The sequence below is a fragment of the Rhinatrema bivittatum genome, chromosome 3 (assembly GCF_901001135.1).
Source record: "Rhinatrema bivittatum chromosome 3, aRhiBiv1.1, whole genome shotgun sequence".
Lineage (NCBI taxonomy): Eukaryota > Metazoa > Chordata > Amphibia > Gymnophiona > Rhinatrematidae > Rhinatrema > Rhinatrema bivittatum.
The window spans coordinates 96992584-97018780 of NC_042617.1; the positions used below are offsets into that span (position 1 = coordinate 96992584).

The following is a 26197-nucleotide window of genomic DNA, read 5'->3' on the forward strand; positions in this document are numbered from 1 at the left end:
CAATTGATCCGCAGCCCAGAAAATACCCCATATTCCTGCACCACACCCAATAATGCCGGTAAGGAATGACATGGACTAGTTAGAAATACCAATAGGTCATCTGCAAAAGTGGCATACTTAAAGACCTCTTTCTGTCCATGGGCCTGAAACAGCAGCCCTCGGATCGTGGAGGAGGCCTGAATTTCCAATAATAAAGGCTCCAGAGTCAGTAAGAAAAGTAGGGGGGGATAACAGACATCCTTGTCTAGTACCTCGAAACACTGGGAAGGAAAGGGAATATTGACCATTCACAATCAGTGAAGCAACCGGGTTCGAATACAAAAGTTGAAGTGCTTGATAGAAAAAACCTCCAAACCCCATCTCCCCTAGGAGACCAAACATAAATCCCCACTCCACACAATCAAAGGCCTTTTCTGCATCTAAACTTGCAATGAGAAAAGGAGCGTGGTGTCTAGTGCATAAGCCGATAGCCACTGCCAGACATCTTATGTTAGTCAAAGCATAACATTTCTGAATGAAGCTCACCTGTCCCGGTTGGATAAGTTATGGAAGAATAGTGCCCAACCTATCCACCATAATCTTTGCTAGGAATTTGTGATCTACATTTAGTAGGGAAATGGGGTGATAAGAAGCAGGCTATAATAAATCTTTCCCTGGTTTATGGATCAAGGTCTTATGAGCCACATTTCCATGAACTCGGAAATTTCCCTTCAATTTTAATGCATTAAATACTAATGGAAGAAACGGGGAGAGGGGCTCACTCAGGCAGCGATAAAATTCAGAACTATATCCATCCGGCCCCGACCTTAGGGAGCCTTGGATGACCTTCCCGACCTCCTCCTCAGAAATAGGCCGATTTAGCCACTTTACCTGGGCATGGGTAAGTGAAGGAAGGTTTAGGTGGGCACTAAAGGCCTCCCATTTATCCGGATCCCAGCCCTCCATCTGATAAAGTGCGGAGTAGTAATCCATAAAAGTATTTAATATATCAGGGGTGTCATGTACTATATTGCCATGAGGAGTGCGGATAGCCGTAATGTGATGGGATCCCCTGCTGGACTTGACTAGGCTAGCCAGAAGCTTCCCTGATTTGCTACCATGTCGATAAAGCTGATGTTGGTAGTAGAGAAGACTATGTTTGGCCCTTTGATGTAAAAGAGAGTTCAGTGCAGACTGAGTAGCCAGGTAAGCATCCTTGGTAGTGAATGTGTGAGATCTCAACAACACCTGTTTAGCCTGTTGAAGTTTCTTGGTCAGTAACAACAGCCGGCTATTCAATACTTTTTTCCGGTGGGCGAAGTATGAAATATCTCCCCTAATTACAGCCTTAGCTGTATCCCTACACAATATAGGATCATCACTATGTTGGGCATTAAGTGTTGCAAAATCTTTCCATCTCTCGAGTAAGAATGCTTGAAATGCATTATCCATGGCCAGGTAGTAGGGGAAGCGCCAATAACGCCGGGTACCTTCCTTGTGGAGTAACACCAAGTCAACCCAAATGGGGGCATGATCCGAAATGGCAATATCCCTAGTTCCCATCCTGGAGATCTTAGAGAAGGAATGTGTACTAATTAGCCAGTAGTCTATACGGGAGTGGGTCGCATGCGCTCTAGAAATATGTGTAAAGTCCCGCTCAAAAGGATGTAAAGTGCGCCAAGTATCCGCTAAATGTAAATTCCCTTCAAGAAGATGTATCCCCCATCCTACAGCCCCAGTCTGCCACACATTCGAGGACCTATCCAGCTCAGGGTCCCGCAAAGCATTAAATTCACCCCCCACTATCAGCAATTGATCAATATGTGGGAGTAGTAATTTGTGCAAATTCTGAAAGAAAGGCATTTGATGTGAATTCGGGGCATATATGTTACAAAGCACCACAGGAGTCTGATTAATCAGAGCTTCTAAAATGAGAAAACGACCCTGGGGGTCCTTGAGCTCAGAGAGAATCTGCAACAGGATATTTTTGCGAACCAATATAGCCAACCCTGCCGACCTCGTGGTGGCGGATGCAAAATGTACCGAGTCCACCCAAGTTTGACGTAATTTCTTGTGCTTGAGATCATTAAGATGTGTTTCTTGCAAAAATACTTTATCTGCTGATTGTCTTTTCAAAGCCTGCAAAATTTTTGACTTTTTAATGGGCGAGTTCATGCCACATACATTCCCTGAAATCAATTTAAGGCCACAAGTAGCCATTTACCCCATATCATTCCACTGTAGAGTAATCTGAACAATGAGAAATTTCTAGCTCCAAGGGAGCAATGGCCATCCCAGCTCTGACCATCTCCCCTGTGACAGTGAGTTCCCCACCCCGTACAACAACCACATAACCAAAATCCCCATATTGCCAAGACCTGGAGCCCTCTCCCTGCCCACCCACCCACCCCTCCCCAGCCCACTCCCCACTCCACTCCTTCACCTGTTCCCCTCGTCCCCTACCCTCGTTCCCCAGAAATCTCATCTCAACTAACCCCCTCCTTGGAGATCACCCTAGACACTGAGGCTCCTTCTCTCCCTCACTAACCCCATCCCTGCACTATGAGAACATCGGGTGTACTGAGGACTAAAGAGTGAAATAAAGGAATTAACAGCAAAATACAACTCCCACAGTTACATGTCACATTGCAGTCCATATGGCACAAAGAGTAAACCAATAACAGAAAATATGTGTGATGTGGAGACATGCTACAGCTGAAACTATAAACAGTATGGAATAACCAGGCTGATAAAACAGAGAAAAACATGTATGAGAAATCAGTAGCCCAGCCCCCACATCCTGTAAGCCAGGGATAGGAGCAAGCTATGCTCTCGCCCTAGATAGAAAAACAAAGTACAAGCAACTGAGGCAGCTTTTGTTATAAATCATTCAGTGTCAGACCCGGAGCTGCTTCTGCCTGATCGCTGCTCCTCCATACGTCCCAGCGTTGCGATATAGGTCTTTAGTTCGGCCACCTCCGTGAACCATCTGGGCCCTCCAGGGGTGCTCACCCAAACTTGTGCAGGGTAAATTATCACGGCTCTTTGGCCGAGATTAAACAATTGGGCACACATGGGGGAGAGCACTCTCCTCTGCGATGACAGGGCCCCTGAAAAATCCTGGAAAACCAGGATCCTCTTCCCCTCATACATCAAAGACTGCCCCCAGCGAGCTGCCTGCAGGATTTCGGTCTTATGTGCATAATTTAAGATTTTTATGATCACCACTCTCGGCTTATCTTGTTGGGTGCGCTTCTGCCCCAGCCGGTGGGCCCTCTCGATGCGCAGGGGGCCATGTTCTTTAGCCAGGGAGAGTTCGCGGGATAACCAGTGCTCCAAAATTTGTGGCAGGTCTCGGTCATCAATAGCCTCCGGGAGACCAATCAGGCGCAGATTGGACCTCCGGGACCTGTTTTCCAGGTCCTCGAGGTGTTCAGTGTGCCGGATGATCTCGGCCTTCAGTGCCGCGACCTCCGACCTCATGGTCTGTGCGCCATCTTCCCCATCTGATATCTGTTGCTCCAGCGCCGAGAAACGGGCCTCGTATCCCGCAATCGCCGCTGTCACCTCCCCGATCTGGGAGGATAGCTTTTTGAATTCGGGATCAAGAGCTTCCACCACGGCAGCACGTAAGTCCACCCAATTCGCCGGCACCGGGGAGTCCGCCATGCTGTAATCCTCTTCGGACGTGGCGCCTGTTCTTTCTCCCTGCGTGCCGTCCAAGTCGACATCGTGCTCTAAGTCAGAACTACAGAGCAGCAGCTGTTGGAAGATGGTGTCTAAGGACCGCAAAATTAAGAAAACAGCGCTGGATGGGGCTGGATCAGTGAAAAAAAGAAGCCAGAGAGGGTCGGCTACATCCGCTCCCTCTCACGCGTCACGTGATCTCCCGACCCCCAATTTTATAAAATGCGCGCACCCACACAACTTCAAAAAATATCTGCACAAATATGCACAAAAAGGTGCCACAGCAATTTTTAAAAAGCGCCTTAATGTTAATAAATGTAAAAGAAATGGTGTCAGTTAATTTTCGTGCTCAACACTCAATCTGACATCTCTTGCCCACATTGGGCTGCAAATTGTTTCATGCGAAAGCACTGAAACTTAAAGCATTTTACCACTTCCAACCTACTAACCTAGCTTTTATCAGTACTTTATTGGAGAACCATGCAAAAAAAATGTTTCTTTAAAAAATAAAAACCGCCATTTTTCTATGAAGCGAAACAGAGTCATTTTCAGACGGCTTGTGAGCGCACTTTGGGGATTCCTTTCTGATATCTTTTCAGGCTATGAATACGTACTAGGTGTGCAGTCAGTCAAGCACATGCCAGGGACTGAACAGATTTCCAATCAGTTAAGTAGTTCTTGGATATCTTTCATAGTGATGTTTCAGCAAAATGTTGAAATGTTTTAAAGAAAAACTTTTTTTGAATGGTTAAAATGTTGAAAAATAGATTGGTAGCTTTTAAGCAGTAAATTGCAGTGCTTTACCACAATTCCTTTAAAGTTATTAACATTAAGGTGTTTTTTAAATTATGGTGACGCCTTTTTGCGCATATTTATGCAGATATTTTTTGAGGATTTGAATCCTGCCGTGGCTCATCTCCCATAGGACACTGGGAGAGTAGGGGGAAAAGGGAAGTGCTGGGAGCCTGATGCCATGGTAAGGCGCATCTCCTGTGCACTTACTTATAGTCAGTAGGCAATTCTCTTTATTTCCTGATGTTCAGAACATTTGGCTCTTGTTGTTTTCAATTATCAGTAGCTTCTGAGGAACTGCTGCCTGGCGGGGTCCTTTGATGACTCTGCAGGGTTATTTCCTAGGTAACAATGCATCTTAGCACAAACAAGTACAAAATAGCTAAGGGTCCTGCTGTTGCTCTTTCCTGAAACCTTAAATAATGTAATTCTATTTAAAGAATCACTGTGACTGAAGCCTAGTCCACAGATATCCAAATTTCCCATCAAAGTCACAAAGCACTCCAGTCTTGAAAATGGTAGGTTATGAGGGCAATTTTCAAAGCCACTTACATGGATAAATAGCGATTTACCCAATTAAATTAGTGCTGTCTAAAAATTGTGTCCCCCCCCCCGCAATCAGATACAAATATTTGTTCCTCTGGGCATGTTTTGGGCGGGTTTGAAAAATAGCACATATTGGGGCTTATTTACTATCCCTCAGTAAAATAGCACAATCTCAAGCTTTTTTACTGTAAGCCGTTTTCTGTAAGATTTACTAAAGAGCAGTGCTGAGTGCCGCTCTTCAGTAAACTGTGTAGAAATTTTCTGTGCATTGCTGCGGTGGTGAAAATCATGAATGCTCGGCAGTGGTATTGTGTGAATGCAGTCATCCAACCCAGGGCTGCCATCTTTTAAAGGGGCTAACAGGTCCTGTAAGAGTTCACTCTCAGGGCAAACATTCCCTGGTAGTCCATGGGTGACCTGGCCAAACAGCTCATAAATATAAAAAAAAGTTAGTGGCAGTCAAGCCACACTCACAAACTATACTCCTGCCCATTAGCCAAAAAATGTTCTCCTCTCCCTTCAGAAGGCTCACCCTCAGGTTATGAGTTCTTGATGTTGCTTCTATAATGTCTCTCTGATATTGGTTCAGTATGTCCTTGACGTTATCTACCCATCTGGTTATCCTCTGGTTTCCCAACCATTTTGCCACTGTGGGCAGCTTATTTCAGAGCAATCTTACAAGGTGGCCAAAAGTCCACTGTGATCTTTCTGCATTCCTTTGTTTTTGTTCAGCTTACTAGGTCAGTCATAGCTTCACCAGAGCCTACTTAGCCAATGATGTTTGGAGTAACCTCGCTTGGCCTTCCTGGCAATGAGCTCCATACTTCGCCCATTTCCAGCAATCCTCTGTTGCACTGATTCCACTTCCCACCTACAAGGATCAGGGATTGGACTTTAAGAGGCACACTGCATAGTATTTTTTTTCTTTTTTACACTACAGGGTACTATAAAAAATCTGTTTTGCAATTGAATGTAGGGCGTTTGCTTAATTCCAGATTTTTTTCTAGTGTTGACAGCTGCTGCCAAAATTAGATATTTTTCCTCTCTGAAACACAAAAGCTAGCTATAAAAATAGAATGTTTTAAATCCCGAAGCACTGCAAAGTTTCCAATACCACTGAGGACATGAATTGTCATAACTCTTAATTAATTGAAATATATTCTATGTCTCAGCTGATTATTTAATATTACAAGTGAATAGCTATAACATGCAGAAAAAATATAGCAGGACTGTGGAGTAACAGTATCAAATGGCAGAAATTTCAGTTTTAAATAAACAAGGGAAAACTATATTTGGCCTTGAAAATGAGCAAGGCTTATTTTCATTATATAGACTGAGGATCAGTGGTCTGTTTATACAGTGCACATCCCATATAATGCTGACCTTCCGTGTTCATTTTTCTTCTATAAGTAAAGTGTTCTAGAAGGTTGATTATCCCCATGGAAATTAAATGATAGATCCCAGTACAGAAAGCTCTGACATGAAACATTCAAGTAGCACAAAGCATACGAGGCAAGCATTTTTTTCAGACAAAAGGAGGCTCTGGAACATGGGGGTCATGACCTGTAACTAAAGGGGATAGATTCAGGATTAATATATTAAAAAATGATTATTTTTTCCCAGCCAGGATGCTAGATATATATTGAACAACCTCCCAATGCAGGCAGTAGAAAAGGAACTGAAAAGAACATGAGATGAGCACAAGGAGAGAGGACCCTAGGGAGCAGGGAAGTCAGAGGTCAAGCAAGGTCTGCAGTACTACAGTAGGAAGGTGTAAAGGGCAGACAGCATAAGCCTTGCACTCTTCACCTACCTAAATGTCTCATAGAAACATAAAATAAGTCCCTGTGGCTTAAGTTGGATGCTCTTACTCCCACTCAACTGTGATACAAAAACAATGCATAATAAAATCTCATTAATATCTTAAACATACAGCTCATGATTGAACAGTAATTGTTACTTGCAGAGAGGCCTTCCATTTTGCCACTCTATGCAAAACTTCAAAATATTGTTCCTTGTATTTGCATTATGTTTTGCTCCCCCATCATAATTATCTGCTTTCGTTGAAGTGACAGGATAAGGAATTGCTCCAATATACTATCTAATTCTAACTCCCCCAAAAGAAGTATCTTTCATTCACCCAGGGGTGGTTCTATAATGAGGCAAGGTGAGGCGGCCGCTTCAGGTGGCAAGATTTTGAGGCTGCAAAATTGCCCCCTGAAACCTTCCTGCCACAGCTACCTCACCCTTCATTCAGGCAAACTCTGGCGGCAGGAAAACCTGCAGTGCTGGCGGCATGGAGCAGCGACATGCTGGCAGGTTCCTACTCCCTACCAGCAAAAGAAGGTCCCGGGGGTGCGGAACTGCGATGTGCTGGCGGGATTCCCACTCCCCACCAGCAAAAGGACAATCCAGCGGCTAAAAACAGTCACTGCAGTGCCTCCAGAGTTTTCCCCACAGCTGGGAGCAGGAAAGGGCCTACAGTGCTGCCGGCGTTTCTCCCGTAGCTTGAGGCAGGAAAGGGTCTGAAGTGCCCCCAGTGTTTTCCCTGCAGCTAGTGGCAGAAGAGGCCTTGTTGTGCAGCCAGAGAAAAGGTTCAAAATGTGTGTATGAAAGAGACTTGCCCTGTGAGAGTGAGTGCCTGTATGTGAGAGAGAATTTGTGAGTGTGTATGAGAGGGTGTGTGTATGCATATATATGAAAGAGTAGGTGTATCTATGAGACAGAGGGTGGGTGTGAGTGGATGATTTTATGAGAGGGTGTGTGTCTGTATGAGACATAAAGTGAAAGTGTCTATATGAGAGGGTGGTAGGGGTGGTGTATGTGTGTATGAGAGGGTGGTAGGGGTGGTGTGTGTATATGAGAGGGTAGTGGTGTGTGTGTGTGTAGGAGAGGTTGGTTTGTATGTATATGTATGTATGAGAGGGTGGTGGGGTGTGTGTGTATAAGAGGGTGGTGGGGATGTGTGTGTGTGTATGAGAGGTTGGTGTGTGTGTATGAGAGTGTGTGTGTGTGTGTGTGTGTGTGTGTGTGTGTATGTGTATATATGAGAGGGTTTTTGTGTGTGTATATGTGTATGTGTGTGTCTATGAGGGAGACTGCCTGTGCACATATGTGTGTGTGTGTGTGTGTGTGTGTGTGTGTGTGTGTGTGTGTGTAAGAAACAGGTTAAAGTTTGTGCACCCTTCTTCAATCTACGACAATCTCAGGAGGACTGGAAAACTAAAGTTCCCAGGTATGGAGAGTGGGAGATTTTTTTTTTTATCCTTGCTAGTTTTAATTATTGGATGTGATGTATCTGCTGTTTTCTGAAATATTTTACTAGTGTTTGGTAATATTTTAAACACATATTTTATATGTGTTTTTAATTAACTGATTTTATCAGCAGATTTAACATTTATTTTATTGATATATTTAATGTTTTATATTTCTTGATTGTTGGTTGCATTGCTTACAGAGTTTGGCTTCTTGTGATTTCCAGTTCAGTTTTTGTCTGCACGTTACAGTTTATATTTTATGATCTCTTTATTCTGTATTTGGTGAGAGTTTATCTGTGTTCTGCATGTGTGACTGAGGTTTTAGGTATTCTGCTAGCAACCTGGCTTTATTCTGTTTTCCTAATAGGAGGTGTATTGGTGTTTAGGGCCTGATGTAATATTTGCAGTAGGGCTTTTTCATAGGTTGAGTGCTGGCAGTTATGATATGGAAGCCTTACTAAAATGGAATTGTAGTTCAGTTTATTCCTAGCTTTCCATGGGCCAAGTCCATACCCAGTGCACTTAACCATAGGCCTAATACCATATGGGATCCAGTGAACTGCCTTGATTACTATGAGAAAGGTAGTTTATTAAGTCTATTAAACTATTATTATTGGAAGTGTATGCCTATGTAATATATATATGTTGTTGTAAGTGATATTTTTATTTCAGAAGATTGTGCTTTGAATGTCTATTTTCCATATGCAATCTGCCTTTTTAGGTTGGGGAAGTTAATACATTTTAAAATGGAAAAGAATGCATAAGTTTTAATTATGTGGGATGGGAAGGGAAGGGGGAATGGAAGGCTGTAAGGTTTGTCTAGGGCATCTAATACCCTTGTATCAGCCCTAACAGAAAGTGTATCACACACACAGACTCCCATCATGCACCGGCCTCTCAGGGGGCAGATCCTGGATAAGGGTGGAAGCAGGCAATAGGGAATAGAGGAGTCCTATTTCTAGACCCAAGAGATGGGGTGGGCAAATGCCATCCCACCCATTAAACATTTCTCCGGCGCCCCCTAGTGCGGATGCCGAAGACTGAGGACAAAAAAATAACAGGCCCAAAAACGGAGTGGTTAGAGCAGTGGGCTGCAAACAAGGGACACCAGGGTTCAAATCCTCTTGCCATTCCTTGGGACCTCGGGCAAATCACATCACCCCCTCCATTGCCTTCCCCCTGCCCTGGCCTTCGGTGATTTCACCTGCACTGGGCCATGGTTGGGGGAGGGGGGCACCATTTCATCCTTTGCCTCTGGCAGGAGATTGCCTTGAGCTGCCCCTGTACTCTCCTCTTTCCAGTGCCCCTGCACTGCCCCTACCATATTAACTATGGCCTAGCTTTTGCACTGCTCTTTCCTGGTGTTGCTGCGCTTGGGGCCCCTTACACTTATTTTACCTGATGCAGCCAGTCCCAGCCTGACATCTGCACTCCTGTTTCCTGCAGTAGCTGGTCCTAGCTCCTTGCTGCAAGAGGGCTCTATCTTTCTGCTACTGTGGTGGGGGGGACAGATGCTAGTATTATTACTGCAGTCCACCTGTTCTTTCTAATCCTGCTCTTGCACAGTGCAGAAGTTAGATCCAAGTAATGGGGGCTGGTGATTAGCTATCAAAATGCAGGCAGATGTACGCTGACACTGGTGGTCAGGGATGCAGCCTGAGATGCTTCCAGTCCCAGCCACTATACTTCACTTTCTGACCCTGTCATTTCTCCTACTCCCTCTACCTCTACCTCTCTGATCCATCCAAGCGTTGCACGTTTCCTTTCTCTCTCTCGGCCACATCTTCTCACTGTCTCTCTGATCCTTTGTGCCAGCTCATCTCCCATGTCCCTCTGATTCTTCCCATCCCAGCTCTTCTGTCACTGTCTGGTCCCTCCATGCCCTGGTATTCTTCTTTCATCCTCTCAATCCTAGTTTCCCCCCCCCCCTCTCTCTCTCTCTCTCTTTCTTCTTGCTTTCCTCTTCTCTCTTTGATTATTGGTCACTCCAAATTCTACTTTTTTTTGCCTGACTCTCCAATCTTTCTTCCTTTCCATCTTGACCTCCTCTTCAGCTTCTTCCATTATGGTCACCTTAGCCATGTTCTTCTCTCTTAATTCCATTGTTCTCCAGTTCTTGCATTTAACTCTTCTTTATTACCCAGTACCAACTTCCAACTCTTCTGTCTCTTCTATTCCAGACCTAGACCTCCACTCTTCTATTTCTGCTCTTCCATTCTCAGCTCTCTCCTCTCTCTGCTCTTCCAGTCCCAGCCATCTGCTCTTCTCCCCTGCTCCTCCAGTCCACACCCAGCCCCTATTTACCTCCTCTTTCTCTGGTCCTAGTTCTATGCATTTCCGACTCTGCTCTACGAGTAGCAACTTCCATGCTTTTCATATCTGCCTTTCCATTCCAGACCTGTTCTTCTCCTCATTGTTTCACTGGTTCTAGACTTCTTGCTCTACTCTCTATGCTCATCCAGTCCAAAAACCTGATCATCCTTTTCGCTGATCAGGCTCAATATATTTTGTCACCCTCCATGAATTATTTATCACCCTGTACAGGCCCATGGCCTGTGCCCCTGTTCACACCAACCCTGAGTGAAAAAGGTCTAGACAGTAAAAATTACTTGGGATGAGATGAACGGCTGAGAGAATCTGTTAAGAGAGAACAGAATAAAGTTATGGGAACATGTATCAAGGTTGATGGGGGTTAAACCCACAGCCCTGGGAATTTCAGGCTATGGAACTGTCACAGAACTGCAAAGACTTATGGCTCTCTAGTATTTTTATTCTATTTCCTAGTGAGTCAGACACACCCCTGCGAGCTTCCTATTGGATCGACATTAGGTTTGTCCAAAACTGAGGGCTTTTAGTCTGACACATCTTTGCTGGTCCAACAGCCCTCTTGGTGTCTGTCCTGTTGAAGTTCTATCCACTTGGCACCTGATTTCCGATAATCGTGTTCCTGTATTCATGCCTGGCAATTGTGTTCCTGTTCTGTTATCCTTCTTGATTCCCAGTCCAGTTTCTAGTGTTCTGTTTGCATCCAATTTCCAGTATTCCTCCCTCACATTTCTCCCTTGACTTTTCTCCATCCCTTGCTCCACCACCTTGCCTCTCAGGTATGCCCCCTTCCTTCCGGGGTGGCCCTAATTGCCAAACTAGATATTTCCTGACACTTTGGGCCAGCCAAAACCAGAGGCAAGTTTCCCAGTAAGTTATTTTCTTTAGCTACTCCTACTCCTAATTTTGAGAATTTGCTAAAGGTAGAAGAGTACATGCAGAAGAGTGATGCAGGTAGAAGAGTGATGCAGGTAGAAGAGTGATGCAGCTTTCAGATACTGTATAGGGACCACATTTTCAGTTTTTATTTTATTCTTTTCCTCAAATGTATCAATGTTTATTATAACACAACAAAACAGGAGAAAAATAATTGGATAAGATTGGTCTTTTTTTTTTTTTTTCTGCTTTTTGTTTAATATTTGGAGTAATGTAATACATTGACTTTTAAAACCACAAAAGTCTCTTCAGATGTCTGTAGGCTTGAATTTTCATGTAATAACCATTCCATCAGTTAAAACAGCAAGACTGACCCAAGTGAGAGAAAGAGCCCTATCACTAGCAGGACCCATAATCTGGAACACAATGCCTCCAGAGATCAGACTACAAAGTGATCTCAAGGCATTCAAGAAAAGTTTAAAAACATGGCTTTTTAAACAAACATTTTACAAGGAGACGGGAAAATAGAGAGAAATCATTCAGGAAAAGACAGAAAGGCACCAACACACAGTACTTAGGACTTTACAGTAGATTAGTCTATGAACCCTACACAATAATCATAACTATAATACTATGTGTGATAAAACTACCCGTGTACGTACCTTGGTACAAATGGTTTTGAACTACTTCACTAAATGACTATGTCTAATGATATATTGTAACCGAACCTTTGACGGCACCTGTTAGAATGTACTATAGTACACTTTCACCTACATTAAATATGTGCCTACATGTAAACCGTTGCGATGGTATTTAACTTAGCAACGGTATAGAAAAGTTTTTTAAATAAAAAATAATAATGTTTGTAGTCTCAAAAATTCATGTAATACAACACTTTTTTGTTTTGGTCTAATCAGTGACAAATTTAGCTATCAGCTGCTCCTGAAAGCCAACTATCTCCAAAAGACCTTAAGTTTCATTTCTAGACCCTCCCCTTCATCCCCGGTCCTCCAGATTCTCCCCCTCCTGATATCCAGTGCTTCCTCTCTCCTCATGTTGTGCTGCATTGCTGTGATGTTGGGAGACAGAGAGCAGATAACAGGCCCCACAATTTTACATAGAAAAGAACATTTGAAATGATAGATTGTGGATCAAACTGAAATGCAATGGGTATTATGATTCCTTAACCTGTCAACATAAATATTTTCAGAATATATGTTCGATGTGTAGCTCTCAATGAAAGTAATCGGTTTTGCAAAATGTGTTATTTCACTATAGCAGCCAGCCGGAGCACGTGTAAAAAAGTAATTTTTTTTTAATGGAAATTGTAGATATTTTGATTTGTGATTCAATAATATTGCTTTCTATGGTGCCATTGTATAAGTGGATATGTGTCAGGATCAGGGCTTCTCTGCAACATCAACTCAAATTCAAAGTATATGCATTGGCTTATTCACATAGCTGGGAACTCTACAAGGTTTGACTCAGAGAATTTGCATAAATTGCTGCATCTCCAGAGGATGGGAACACAGGAAATCTCCACGTAGGGGCCTCACTATTTGCTGCTCCTTCATGGGAGAAGCTAGAGAAGGGAGCAGATAAATTGTTTTTTGCTCTGATGTGCCCACTCCAGCCTCACCCCTGCCCTTCCTGTCGGAAAACAGGAGGGGAGGGGGTGGAATAGTTACCGTTTTCTGGGATCCCAGGACTCTGTACTCAGCTGAGGTTAGTGGGGGAGGAGAGGGAAGAAGACCTCCCCCACACAGAACAAGTCAGGGAGTTGTGAGTTATTTATAGGAAGGGGAAGGGGAAGGAGAGTGCTGGTGTTAGCTGGGGGTGGGGGGGGGGAAGATAATGAGAGAGTGGATTCCCCTTCTTCTCTTGCTATACCCTTTCAATGAACAGCAATCCCAGGTGACCAGAACTCAAAAGTTTCCAGATATACGTATTCATGGGTATTTAAACAGAACCAAAATAGCAAGCTGATTTACATCTCTGTAGGATAAGGTATACAAGATAGGGATAACGCACAGTCCAAAATGCAGTCCAGGTTAGTTAATGCAGTTATATCAATCTTCTACATACTTGACTCAGATGAACTTCACTGTACATTAAAAAAGACTTCCATAGTACATTTCTGCTTACAGGAACAGGTACACATATCCATAGACATGGGCATTCAAGGAACTCTCTGGGTCCGATGACTTAACTCATCTTGGCCCTCTATCCCTTAAATTGCCAGAATACTGCGGTATCCCGGCAAGCTCTTTTGAACCTCTGAAAACAAATCTGGATCCTCAGGGACGGGGGCCATGTAGCAGGCAAACAACTGCCCAAGCATGCTTTTGTTTAAGCCACTCTGCAACTCTGCTGTACATGCAAGACACCAGCCTGTGTACAGGCAATCCACAGTTGGAAGCATACCAAAACACCTTTTTGTTTGGCCTGACAACATATAACCATGATCATAGAAGTTATTTCCAGTATAACAGAATACATTGGATGAAACTAGTACATTTTGCTATTGGTAAAATATTAATGCACACTCATTTTCAAGGTAATTTTCAAAGGTGTTACGCATGTAAATATAACATACTATCATAGCATATTTCAAAAGCCCTTTACCCACATAACGTCGCCTACAAATTTAAAACTATGGACAATTCAATAGCACATAGTGTAGCAATTTTCAAAAGCCCAGTTACATGTGTGAACTGCATTTACACATGTACAACCCAGTTTTAAGCATGTAAATCTCTTAGATTGAATGATGTGAAAGGACACTTTGTCATGTAATGAACTAATTCTAATGTGCAATGAGAATTGTGCATGCATTAAATGCAATGTTTTCTTGGTTTCACCTTTTTTTCAGGTCTTATGTCTATAGAAGGATTCACACGATACCTAAATGGAGAGGAAAATGGAGTTGTTCCACCGGAAAAACTGGATTTGAATGAGGATATGTCTCAGCCGTTGTCTCACTACTTTATCAATTCTTCACACAACACCTACCTCACAGGTATTAGGAACACTGATATCAGTTTCCCTATAACATGGGGTGATGTTTTCTCAAGCTCCTGGAGTACCCCCTAGCTAGTCTGGTTTGCAGAATATCCACAAGGAATGTGCATGAGAGAGACTTCCAGGCAGTGGAAGCAATGCTTCAACATCTATCTTATGCATATTCCTTGTGGATAGCCTGCAAACTAGATTAGCTAGGGGTTGTAATGTTTTATCTGGCCACGGGATGTCTCACGACCAGTCGCACTTACTCCTGAATACTGCCAATGCAGCCGAGATGTTGCCATGCTTCCAGGTATCCCTGGACATGCACGCATACAGTGTGCCAACACTTGAAGGGCCTGCTGCAGGAAACAGAACGGCTAGCGCTCTGTGATGATTTCATGCTGCTGGGAATTTAAGCCCCAGCTATGCTCCAAGCCTTGCCTCAGCAACAGATCCTCCTGCTTTGCAGTTTGTATTGCTTGCTGTCTCTGTGCGTTACTTTGCCTTGTCTTGCCTCCTTGTTACCTTGCCTTGTCCTGTCTTGTTGTTGCCTTGCCTTAACTTGCCCTGCTTGTGTCTTGGTCTGCAGTGCCTTGTTTTTGTCTTTTCTGTCTGTCTCTGCCTGACTCCTGGTTTTGACCCTTGCTACAGACTTTGTCTTCTGGACTGCTGCCTTCCCTGACCCCAGCTTGCACCTCGACCCATTTGTCTGTCACCTGCCCCATCCTTGACATAGACCTGAACACCTACAGTATACACCAAACTCGAAAATTGTACCTTCAGGCAGGCTGAACTATCTTTACTGGGTTATGTTATCTCTCATCGTGGTCTACGCATACACCCTGAGAAAGTGAAATCCATTCAGAATTGGCCTCAGCCCGTGGAGCTCAAGGCCTTGCAAAGATTTCTAGAAGTTTGTACATGGGTACTCCTCACTGACTGCTCTTCTCACTCCTCTTACAAAGAAAAGCCATGAATTGGTGTGAAGATGCATTCCATGCCTTCCATCACCTCCAGGATCCCTGTCTGCAACACCCAGACCCATCTAGGTCCTTTAACATGGAAGTAAATACTCTGCCATTGGGGTAGGAGCTGTCCTCACACAACACAATGACAAAGGAATGCTCATGCCTTGCCTCTTCTTTTCAAAAAAGTTCACGCCCACAGAAAGAAATTATACCATCAAGGACAGAGAACTTCTGATGGTGATACTGGCCTTGGAGGAATGGCACTATCTACTGGAGGGAGCTAGAACCCTGACACAATCTTCACCAACCATAAAAACTTGCTGTACCTCCAGGAAGCCCAGCAGTTAAACCAATGCCATGCCCGATGGTCTCTATGCTTTTGCTTCAATTTTGAGCTCCGGTACTGACCAGCAGTGAAGAATCAGCAGGCTGATACCCTTTTGCGGTCCTTTGCAACAGAAGACTTGACAGAACCACCTCAACACATCATAGATCCTGCAAGAATCATGATAGCTGCATCAATCCCCTGGGGAAGAAAGTGGTCCCCAAATGCCTCCAGGAGAAGGTACTTATGGGCCCATGATTCCTGCGTGGCAGGCCATCCCAGAATAGCTAAAACCATGGAACTGCTCCTCCCCTACTATTGGTGGCCACATATGAAGTATAATATATGGCGATATGTGGAGTCATCCTAATCGTATGGTTAATAAGAGCTTCCACACTCACCCTTGGGGGCTGTTACAGCTGTTGCCAGCTCCCGAGAAACAATGGACCCATGTAGCCATGGTCTTTGTCAATGATATCCTCTCTCTAATGACTATACTTCCATATGGGAGTGGTTCTCAAAAATGGCTTATTTTATACCATTCCCCAGACTTCCTTCAGCCCCAGAACTGGCTCATCTCTTTTTTCAGCATATCTTCCTACTCCACAGCTTACATTCTTTCAGATCGAGGTGTGCAATTTAAAACAAGGTTCTGGTGTAACCTGTGCAAAATGTTTGGAATTTCTTTGGACTTCTCAGCCTACCAGCCACAAAGTAATGGACAGACAGAAAGAACCAACCAAATCCTCAAGGGATTCCTAATTGCCTATGTAAATGAACAGCAGGATGACTAAGCATCTCTCCTTCCCTGGGCAGAATTCAGCCATAACAATCATGTTGGAGTCTCCACGGAGTCATCTCCATTCCATATCTTGTGTAGCAGATAACCATGGGTACCACTCCCTTTATCAGTAACAGTCCTATGCTCTGCAGCCAACATCGTGGCTCAAGATCTTAGAATTGTGGCAAAATACCCATCAACATCTTACCTTGCCTAATCAAAAATTCAAAAAGCAAGCAGACAAAAGACGCTGGCTGGCACCTCATCTCAAACCTGGTGATTTGGAATGGTTTAATACCCATAATATATGATTTAAAAATCCATCTACAAAGTTCTCACCTCTTCTCATTGGGCCATTTCCAATCACCTGAAAATTGGACCAGTGGCATATCAGTTAAAACCACCATCTACCCTCAGGGTCCACAACGTTTTCCACATGTCTCCTCAAGTCTCTACTTTTGTCTTGGCCCTCTGCCCTCACAATCTCCTTCCAAACCAATGGAGATGTCATCAGAGGAGAATATGGAGTATGAAGTCCAGAAGGTCCTCTACTCTAACGCATCTGAAACAAACTCCACTACCTCATCTCCTGGAAACAGTTTCATCCCAAACAAAATTCTTAAGTACCAGTTTCGGAATCCAAGCTCCCCATCTCAACCAAGAGTTTCATTGCCTCTTCCCATGTACATCTAAGCCTAGGACATTGAAGAGGGGGATACTGTAACATTTTGGCTGGCCATGAGATGTCCCACGACCAGCTGCACTTACCTCCAAACACCGCCAATGCAGCCGAGACACTGCTATGCCCTTGGGTCTCCCTAGTCGTGTGCTCTGCGCACCAACACTCGAACGCCCTTCAGCGGGAAATAGAACCGCCAGCACACTGTGATGATGTCATACGACTGGGTATTTAAACCCCTGCTGTGCTCCAAGCCTTGCTTCAGCAACAGGTCCTCCTGCTTTGCAGTTCATGTTACTTGCTGTCTCTGTGCTTTAATTTGCCTTGTCTTGCCTCCTTTTTACCTTGCCTCATCCTGCCTTGTTATTGTCTTACCTTGCCCTACCTTGCCCTGCTTGCGTCTTGGTCCCCACTGCTTTATCTTTGTCTTGACTGTCTGTCTCTGCCTGACTCCTAGTTCTACTTCCTATGGACTTTGACTGCTCTTCTAGACTGCCGCGTGCTCCAACCCCAGCTTGCACCTCAATCCGCTTGCCTGCTGCCTTTTGCCTGCCCCAATCTTAACCTGGACCTGGATGCTGTTTACTCACTACCTACCCTGACTTCTGCCCACTACTCGTCTTTGTTTGACCACTACTTACAGGACTCTCACCTAAGCCCTACTTTTCCCTGGAACCCAAATACCTAACCTGTGGGGAATGGGGCTGATATAGATGAAGCCCTACATCCAGTCCTAGTTAGCGTGAGTCCACATGCTGTCGGCATGGGCCTATTAAGTTTGCCTGCTAAGCTGCATCAACCATGCCACAGCCCAAGGGTTCACACCTGTGACAGGGGTACTCTAGGACTAGCTTGAGAAACACTGATCTAGGGTTTTGTACTATGTTTGAATTGAGATTTTCAATTGCAACATCACTCAAGATAACATTAATAAAATATGTCTAGTGTTGTATGTCAGCAAACATTATTTCATATAATGTTCTGTACAGAAGGTACAGAGAAGGGCAACCAAAATGATAAATGGGATGGAACATCTCCCCTATAAGAAAAGGCTAAAGAGGTTAGGGCTGTTCAGCTTGGAGAAGAGACGGCTGAGGGGGAATATGATAGAGGTCTTTAAGATCATGAGAGGTCGTGAACGAGTAGATGTGAATTGGTTACACTTTCAAATAATAGAAAGACTAGGGGGCATTCCATGAAGTTAGCAAGTAGCACATTTAAGACTAATCAGAGAAAATTCTTTTTCACGCAATGCACAATAAAGCTCTGGAATTTGTTGCCAGAGGATGTGGTTAGTGCAGTTAGTGTAGTTGGGTTCAAAAAAGGATTGGATAACTTCTTGGAGGAGAAGATCATTAACTGCTATTAATTAAGTTTACTTGGGGAATAGCCACTGCTATTAATTGCATCAGTAACATGGGATCTTCTTAGTGTTTGGGTAATTGCCAGGTTCTTGTGGCCTGGTTTGGCTTCTGTTGGAAACAGGATGCTGGGCTTGATGGACCCTTGGTCTGACCCAGCATGGCAATTTCTTAAGTTGTTATATTATTTAGCTGTGTGCATCTTCTATGAAATCCACCCTTGATGCTTACTATTAAGAACATTTTGCATTTTTTAGACTTTTCTGTTAAATTGTACCACAAAAAATATTTAATCTTGTATTTTCTATTTTTAAAATCTTGTTTGATACTAGCCTATAATTCACATATTTTGCATGCTTCTATATTTATTTCTGATCTAAATGTAAATGGTCAACCAGTAAAATTTAAGCCATTGTTTGTTATGCTAAGCTTTGTAATAGTTTGGGATAAATAAGATGCTAGTTATAGATCATTGTTACCCTTTTAGCTAATCAAATATCTCAATCCTTCAGCAATCCAAGCATTTCTATTTTTAAACTACTTAAAAAAAAAAACTATTAAAATAACATATTTACAAAGAAAACCTAAACAAATTTAACTCATTCCATTCTGGGTTGAAGGGGCAATAGACTCGTGCCTAGGAATTTGTCTACATGATTCCCATCAAAAGATAACTACATTGAAAATAATTAAACATGAATGAGAGGGATAAAGCTAAAAAAATGAAGTAAGAATCACCCTTTCTCCTAAATAACTCCAGTAGACTCCAAGACAACAATGAAAGAAACTCAGTGAAGAGACAGAATGGTTTGCAACAAGTTAGGCATGTCTAGCAAAGCCAAAGACATGCTTCCCTAAAGAAACAGATAATGACAGCAAAGACTTAGGCCCATCTTTTTTGCCCAATTTCCTTCCTGTAGATCCAATAGATCTATAGCAGAGATGGCCAACTATGATCTTCAAGAGCCACAAATAGGCCTGGTTTTCTGGATATCCACAATGAATATGCATGAGATATATTTGTATCAATCTCCTATATATTCATTGTGGATATTCTGAAACCAGACCAGTTTGTGGCTGCTGAGGACCAGAGTTGGCTGTCCCTGATCTACGGCTTTCCATTTACAACACACTTAGGGATCCTTAATGATTATCTCAGATTTTCTTGAGTTCGTTACTGTTTTAGCTTCCCTTCCTTTCCATGGCCATTCCCAAGTATCTGCCATGCTTTGCATGAAATATTTTCTGATGTTGCTCCTGCGTCTACCCTAGTGTTTCTCAATTCTCTTTTAGAAGCACACCTAACCTGATTTTCAGGATATTCACTATGAATATGCGTGAGATAGATGTGCATACATTCAAGATGCAGTGGATGCAAATCTATCACATGCACATTCATTATGGTTATCCTGAAAATCATACTGGTTAGGTGTGCCTTCAGAGAGGGTTTGGAATCACTGGTCTATCTTCCTTGGAACCTCAAACCATGACCTATTCCTGTACAGCATTCTTTCCCGTGAAAAAGGTTTAATTCCTGTTTCTGATTTATATGAATATGTTTATGATATCCCCACCCCCCCATCCTCCTCTTTTCTAGGTTGTAGATATGTAGGTCCTTAAGGAGCCAATTTACTAAAATATATTAATGCACATTAAAGTCCTACAAATCATGTTAATAGCAATGTACTCATTTATGCTACCATTAATGCCAAAAAAACCCTGTACAACATATTCTAATGAGCTGTATGACATGCAGATGTCTGCAAAGTAGCTCATTAACATTAACCCACATGATTTTCAGTAGCCCCACCCCTTCCCAGTAAATAAAGGGCCTGCTGCAGCTCAACAGGTTAACCCCACGAGTCTTCAACCCAGACCTGGCTGGGAACTGAGAAAGTGTGCCAGACCACATTGACCTCTCCCACCTTTGCCCTGAAGTCAGGCAAAGGGTGCTATGCCCCGATGTCCCCTTCCACCCAAGATCAAAGCGTACCATTCTGTGATATCCTCCCTCTCCCCCCCAAGATCGGTGATGGGGTAGAAGCAATCCCCATTCTCTCAGCCTCATTTGCTCTGATGATGAAAGAAATGCTAGATGACCTGACACTTTCCTTTGCCTTGCATGTTCAAACAAAGGAGAGCATTAAATCAGCCGGTTCCATTTTTATCATCAGAAGGTCAGAGCAGGAGAGAGTGGGAATTGCTCCTGCCTAATGGCATACATAAAGGGGTAGATTTTTAAAAACTGCGCGATCGCGTACTTTTGTTTGCGCAGCAGGCGCAAACAAAATTACGCTGGATTTTATAAGATACAGTGGATAGAGGAAGAGAAGAGGAAGATACGTGTTCATTTCAAAAATAAAACAATGTGCATAATTGTCCCATGTGCTGTGTGTATTTGGATAGCTAGTTTGCTCTGCCTTTTTCATTATTTCTTTCTTATCTCCATTTCAGTTTTTTTCACACTTTATTTTCTTCTCCCTCCTTTTACTATTATATATATGTCCATTGGCATTTTGCATTTTCTAACATATTCAGCACTTGAAAATCTATTCAGCTGTTTTACCTTTTTCTAGAAAACAGGTAAACCAACCCCAAAACAGATGATAGGCTCAAATCATATGCAAACCAGAAGCGTCTAGCTTGCTGGAGTACGCCACTGAGAATTTTTATGTCAAGCTTGCACATGGTGATGATGAGGAGGAGGATTTCATCTCCTGAATAACAAACTGTCCTTGAAGAAGGGCTTTATGAAACATGGCTGGGATAAGCGGATATTCCTCATTTTTCAAGCTGTCATTCAATACAGCATAAGAAAGACATTTATACGAGACACTTTAAGAGGACTCTCCAGTGAATTGACCTTTTTTTGGTCTTTATAAGATAAGTGCACTGATTTTTAAATTGCAATCAAAATTTTTTCTAAACCTAGGTACATGACTTTAAAGGAACTAAGTTGAGAGACCAATGATTAAAATCTAGAGGTTTAATCTTTAGGAGCAAATTATTAGCCTGGTTGGCAATTTTTCATGCTCCTTTCTTATGAAGGTCTCTATTTGGTAGTATTAAAGGTTGAGAGTCTGATTTGTTTTCTAGGGTGGATATTCCAGTAAGGTGGTATACGTATTTGCACATTACCTTTTTCTAGACCAAAGTAAAAAGATGGCGAGTTTTAGAGACAATGTAAGTTCATGGTTCAGCTATACAGGGGACCTATATTGTCTTGAAAGTTCATGTACTAAAACATCTTTATAATATATTGGTCTAATAAATATATCACAGCCTCCCATGATTCCATTATCTGAATCCACATAATTTAAGTTTTCAGTAAATTCTGCCAAGATCCATGAAGACAACTCTCTTATTTCTCACCCAGATTATCTATCAACCTCTCTCCTCTGTATCCCAACCTCTTTTTTTCTTTTCCCCCTCTTCCCTGAGATTCTCTTCTTTTGTACCCCATCCTCTTCTCTCAGCCCATCATTCCCCTCCCAAACCAGTTTCTCCCCTATTCTTCACCAAAGCTCTCCAAACCTTAATCTATATACCAGATTATCCCACTTCTCAAAGTTTCCTCTTCCTGAATGCAAACTTTCTTTCAAGCTCTCTTTTTCTCTCCTCTCTCTCTCTCTCTCCTATCTCGCCTCAGCCTGCGCTCTCCTTCCCCAACCTTGCTTACCTCTCCCTGCTTCACATTCCAATCCTATTTGTCTCTTTTTCTATTAGTTGATGCTTCTTTATCATCTCTTCTTTTCTCTATTGCGGTGTTTCCACTCCTTTCTCTCCCCAGTCTCTTGTTGCTTCTCTGCAGTGGGCCTTGTCTCCTCCCTCATGAGCATTCTCTCCTCACATCCCTCTAGTGCTGAACTATTGTGTCTCATTGTTCTAGTTACTTCAGAGTCTGAGGATGATTTTCTTTAGCTTTGAAAATTAAATCTTTCATATCTGTGCTATTATTTAGAGAATGAAACAAATTGTGTTGTGATCATTAGGCATACAGTTCCATTCAGACATCTTGTGTTTATATACAGTATTTCATACTAACTGTTTTTCTCTTTCTTGCTTGCTTCACTAAAAGGGCAGCCTTTACAATAGCTACACCAAATTATAAAGAGAAACACATGCCCTTGTCTGAATTTATTTCTAATTATAACGACCATTTCTCCAGGCTTCCAGTTGAAACTCTTGGCAGTACATCAAGTACTGATTTTTGGTAATTTTTTATTTAACAGCAGTATTGCTTTATTCTTGGAGAATATTGTAACATTTTTGAACCAAGTTAAAATAAATATATATACAGTAACTATTGTAACATTTATGAACCAAATGAAAAAAAATAAATATATATACACAGAGTAGCTATAGAAATTCTACACCCTATTCCAAAATGTTCATCTTTTGTTGCATTGTAGTCTGGAAGTGAAATGCATTAAAACAATGCTTGTTTGTTTCATGTATCAATACTTCCTTCCCTGCAACTTCTAAGAGAAAAATAAATGCAATAATTATTTAGAAATGTAAGTGGAAATAAAAATATGTAACAGTTTGGTTAGATAAGTGTCCACCCCCTTGTATTTCTGTATCAGTCCAAAATACTTAAAGCTCTTGTGTTACCAATTGCCTTCAAAAGAATACACCAAGTGATTTGACCCCACCTGTTTTAAATTGCACTGATTCACATGATAACAGGATATATTGAGCAGTTCTTGTGCTGCTGGTGATACACAAGATTCACATTGTGTATTATGTAACAGTGTATAAATCTAGCAACATTCATTTTTAAATACACATTAGACATGATTATATAAGGAACCACTCATTTATTTTAATATTTGTAATTCAAGAATAAATATTATTTTTAATTTGAACATTCAACATTAGTGCTTTTTTTTTCCTTTTGGGAATTTTTTTGATTATAATTGCATTGAGCACTTGATACATTATATACATTGCCCAGTTTCTAGATTTTGTCCCCTCAACAAAACAGTTTTCATCTTGAAGGTATAGAGTATGGTGTGTTGAGCTGAAAAAAAAACTCCTCATTTAACACTGATGCACTGACATAAAAAACGTGAAAAATGTTTAAAAGGATGTAGACTTTCAATATCCACTGTGGGGAAATTGTAAAAGGCCCGTGCACACATCCATGTGCGCGTGGTTCCCAGCGTGTGCACGTGGATGTAGCTATTTTATTACATGCTCACGTTGGTGCATGCATGTTATAAAATACAATTCCCGCATGCAAATGCGCGCCGGAGTTTCATATCTGCGCGCCCATGTGTGGGCGTGTGGCCTCTTCTGCGCACAGAGGTGGGATTTTAAAAGAATTGCACAATGACAAGATCCAGCCTTTGTCCAGTTCCTTAACCCTAACCCTTTCCTTCCTCCCCCTCCCCTCCCTGACCCTTAAACCTACACTAGCTATCCCCAGTTTTTTTGCTTTTATACTAACTGCTCCTCTGGAGCAGAAGTAACTCCAAACGCCGGCCGGATGCCGTCGCTTGCTTCCCCGGGACAGCATCTAATGGTGCTGTTCTGGCTCGACCCCACCCTGCCTCTCTTTGCCCAGACCCCACCCCGCACCCTCCCCAGCCCACCCCTTTCTTCAGGCCCGGCACTTCTGCGCATATCAGGAGTTATGCGCGTGGCTGGGCCATTTCTAAAATGCGCTTGATGCGCGCAGGATGCAGCCACGTGCCTAACCCCCCGTATTTGCACTTGCGGGCCTTATGAAATTCACTCCTGTGTGTGTGTGTATGTGTGGGTATTTATACTGTATATGAATTTTTTTTTCGGTTATCTAACAAGTTATCTTTTTTATACCAGACTTCTTCTTTCCATAATTTTCTTTGTACACCCTTCAGGATAAAGCACAGACATAATGGCATAGCAAAAAGAGATGAAAATATATACACCAAACAAAATATATTCAATGTTTCTAACCCAAACAAAACAGGGGTGGTTATCTTAATGGCAAAATATCTCCAAGTTTCCTCAAGTTAAACCGTTTGCCATTTTGGCAAATATGGGGCCTGATTTGCTAAGCATTTTTCCCACAGACACAAAAAGGGAAAGAAGCCTTAGTAATCAGGCTCATTGTCCTCATTTACTAGCATATTATAGGCAATTGGATGCACCCTTCCCCAGATAACAACTAGTTATCTTGAAGTATAAAAATCTATTAGCGTTACAGCTTTATTTATTTTAGAAAACATGACATTTTATATGTCTACAAAGTAGAGTTACTCAGGGGCAGATTTTCAAAGGGGTACGTGCGTAAGATACGCGCGTACCCCCCGAAAATCTGCCCCGAGTTCCCCCTGCGTGCGCCAAGCCTATGTTGAATAGGCTTGGCGACGCGCGCAAGCCTCGGGACGCGCGTAAGTCCCGGGACTTTCCTGGGGGGGCATGTCAGGGGCATGTTGCGGCGGTGCATTATCCGGGGGCGGGGCCACGGGCGTGGTTCCGGCCCAGGGGTGTTTCGGGGGCGTGGCTGAGGCCTCCGAAACTGCTTTCGGGCCGGGGAATCGCACAGCCGGCGCGCGCGAGTTACGCCTGCCTTGGGCTGGCGTAACTTTTCCAACAAAGATAGGGGGGGTTAGATAGGGCTGGGGGGGTGGGTTAGGTAGGGGAAGGGAGAGGAAGGTGCAGGGGGGGGGGGGTGGGAGGGAACGGAGGCAGGCTGCGCAGCTCGGCGCATGCAGGCTGCTAATTTTGCACAGCCTTGCGCGCGCCGACCCCGGATTTTAAAGGATACGTGCGGCTACGAGCGTATCGATTAAAATCCGGCGTACTCTTGTTTGCGCCTGGTGCGTGAACAAAAATACGCGTGGGCGTACTTTTTGAAAATCTACCCCTCAATTAGCAAAGCGTTATTGTTCAGCTTCAGCCCTTATTATGCATGTATAGAACTACAGGAATGAGGGACAAACTGTGAGAGCCTAGCCTGATAATGCACTCGCTCTACTGAACACATTCTCTACTCATTTCTTTTTCTTTCTGACTCCCCTCCCTCATGCAGCATACATAAGTAACACATGTATTCTCTAAGACTTACTTTTAGTGCTTCTCCTTTGATCCTCAGAGGTTTCCATGTCCTTCCCTCCCTGGACTTTACTGTGTCACCGTGGTGATGCACCTGACATCATGTAGTGCACATCAGACAGAAGACTCAAATTCAAGCCCCCTGCACCGTAGCATGCAGTGCTGTTAGCGCTCGGCTGCCTTACCAGCCCCAGCAAACCTAGTTTATCTTGAGCAATGTTGCGCCCCCATCTCCTCAACAACGCGCTTACAAATTCAATGCGTCTTTTGGAGAACCTGCAGCCAGGCACCCCAAACCCAAGGAATGGAGGACTTGCTGTCTACGAGTGTTCATTCTTGCCATTTGCACCTGCATTTGAACCCTCACGGTGTTCCTGAAAAGGACCCACCTTAATGGGAGAGTGGGAACATTTTGTTCTGCAAAAGGTGGGCTCAGATTTGCCCTAACTCTCCTTAAATCATTCTTGCCCCTGATCTATTTCTTCCATTCAAATTGTCTGATTTTCAAGAGCTAGGCCTACAAAGTTAAAAAAAAAAAAAAGTCTCTCCTCAGGCTCCCTTGTGCCTAGTT

General features: G+C 43.0%; 1 protein-coding gene across 2 annotated transcripts in view; it reads left to right on the forward strand.

The window, feature by feature from the left end:
* The window catches only part of PLCB1 (phospholipase C beta 1), a 1417494-nt gene that overhangs the window by 909212 nt on the left and 482085 nt on the right, over nucleotides 1–26197 (forward strand). For both annotated transcript variants that reach the window (XM_029593506.1, XM_029593507.1), the window contains exon 10: nucleotides 14335–14481. In XM_029593506.1, the coding sequence (XP_029449366.1) occupies nucleotides 14335–14481 (147 nt within the window). The remainder of the gene's footprint in view (nucleotides 1–14334; nucleotides 14482–26197) is intronic.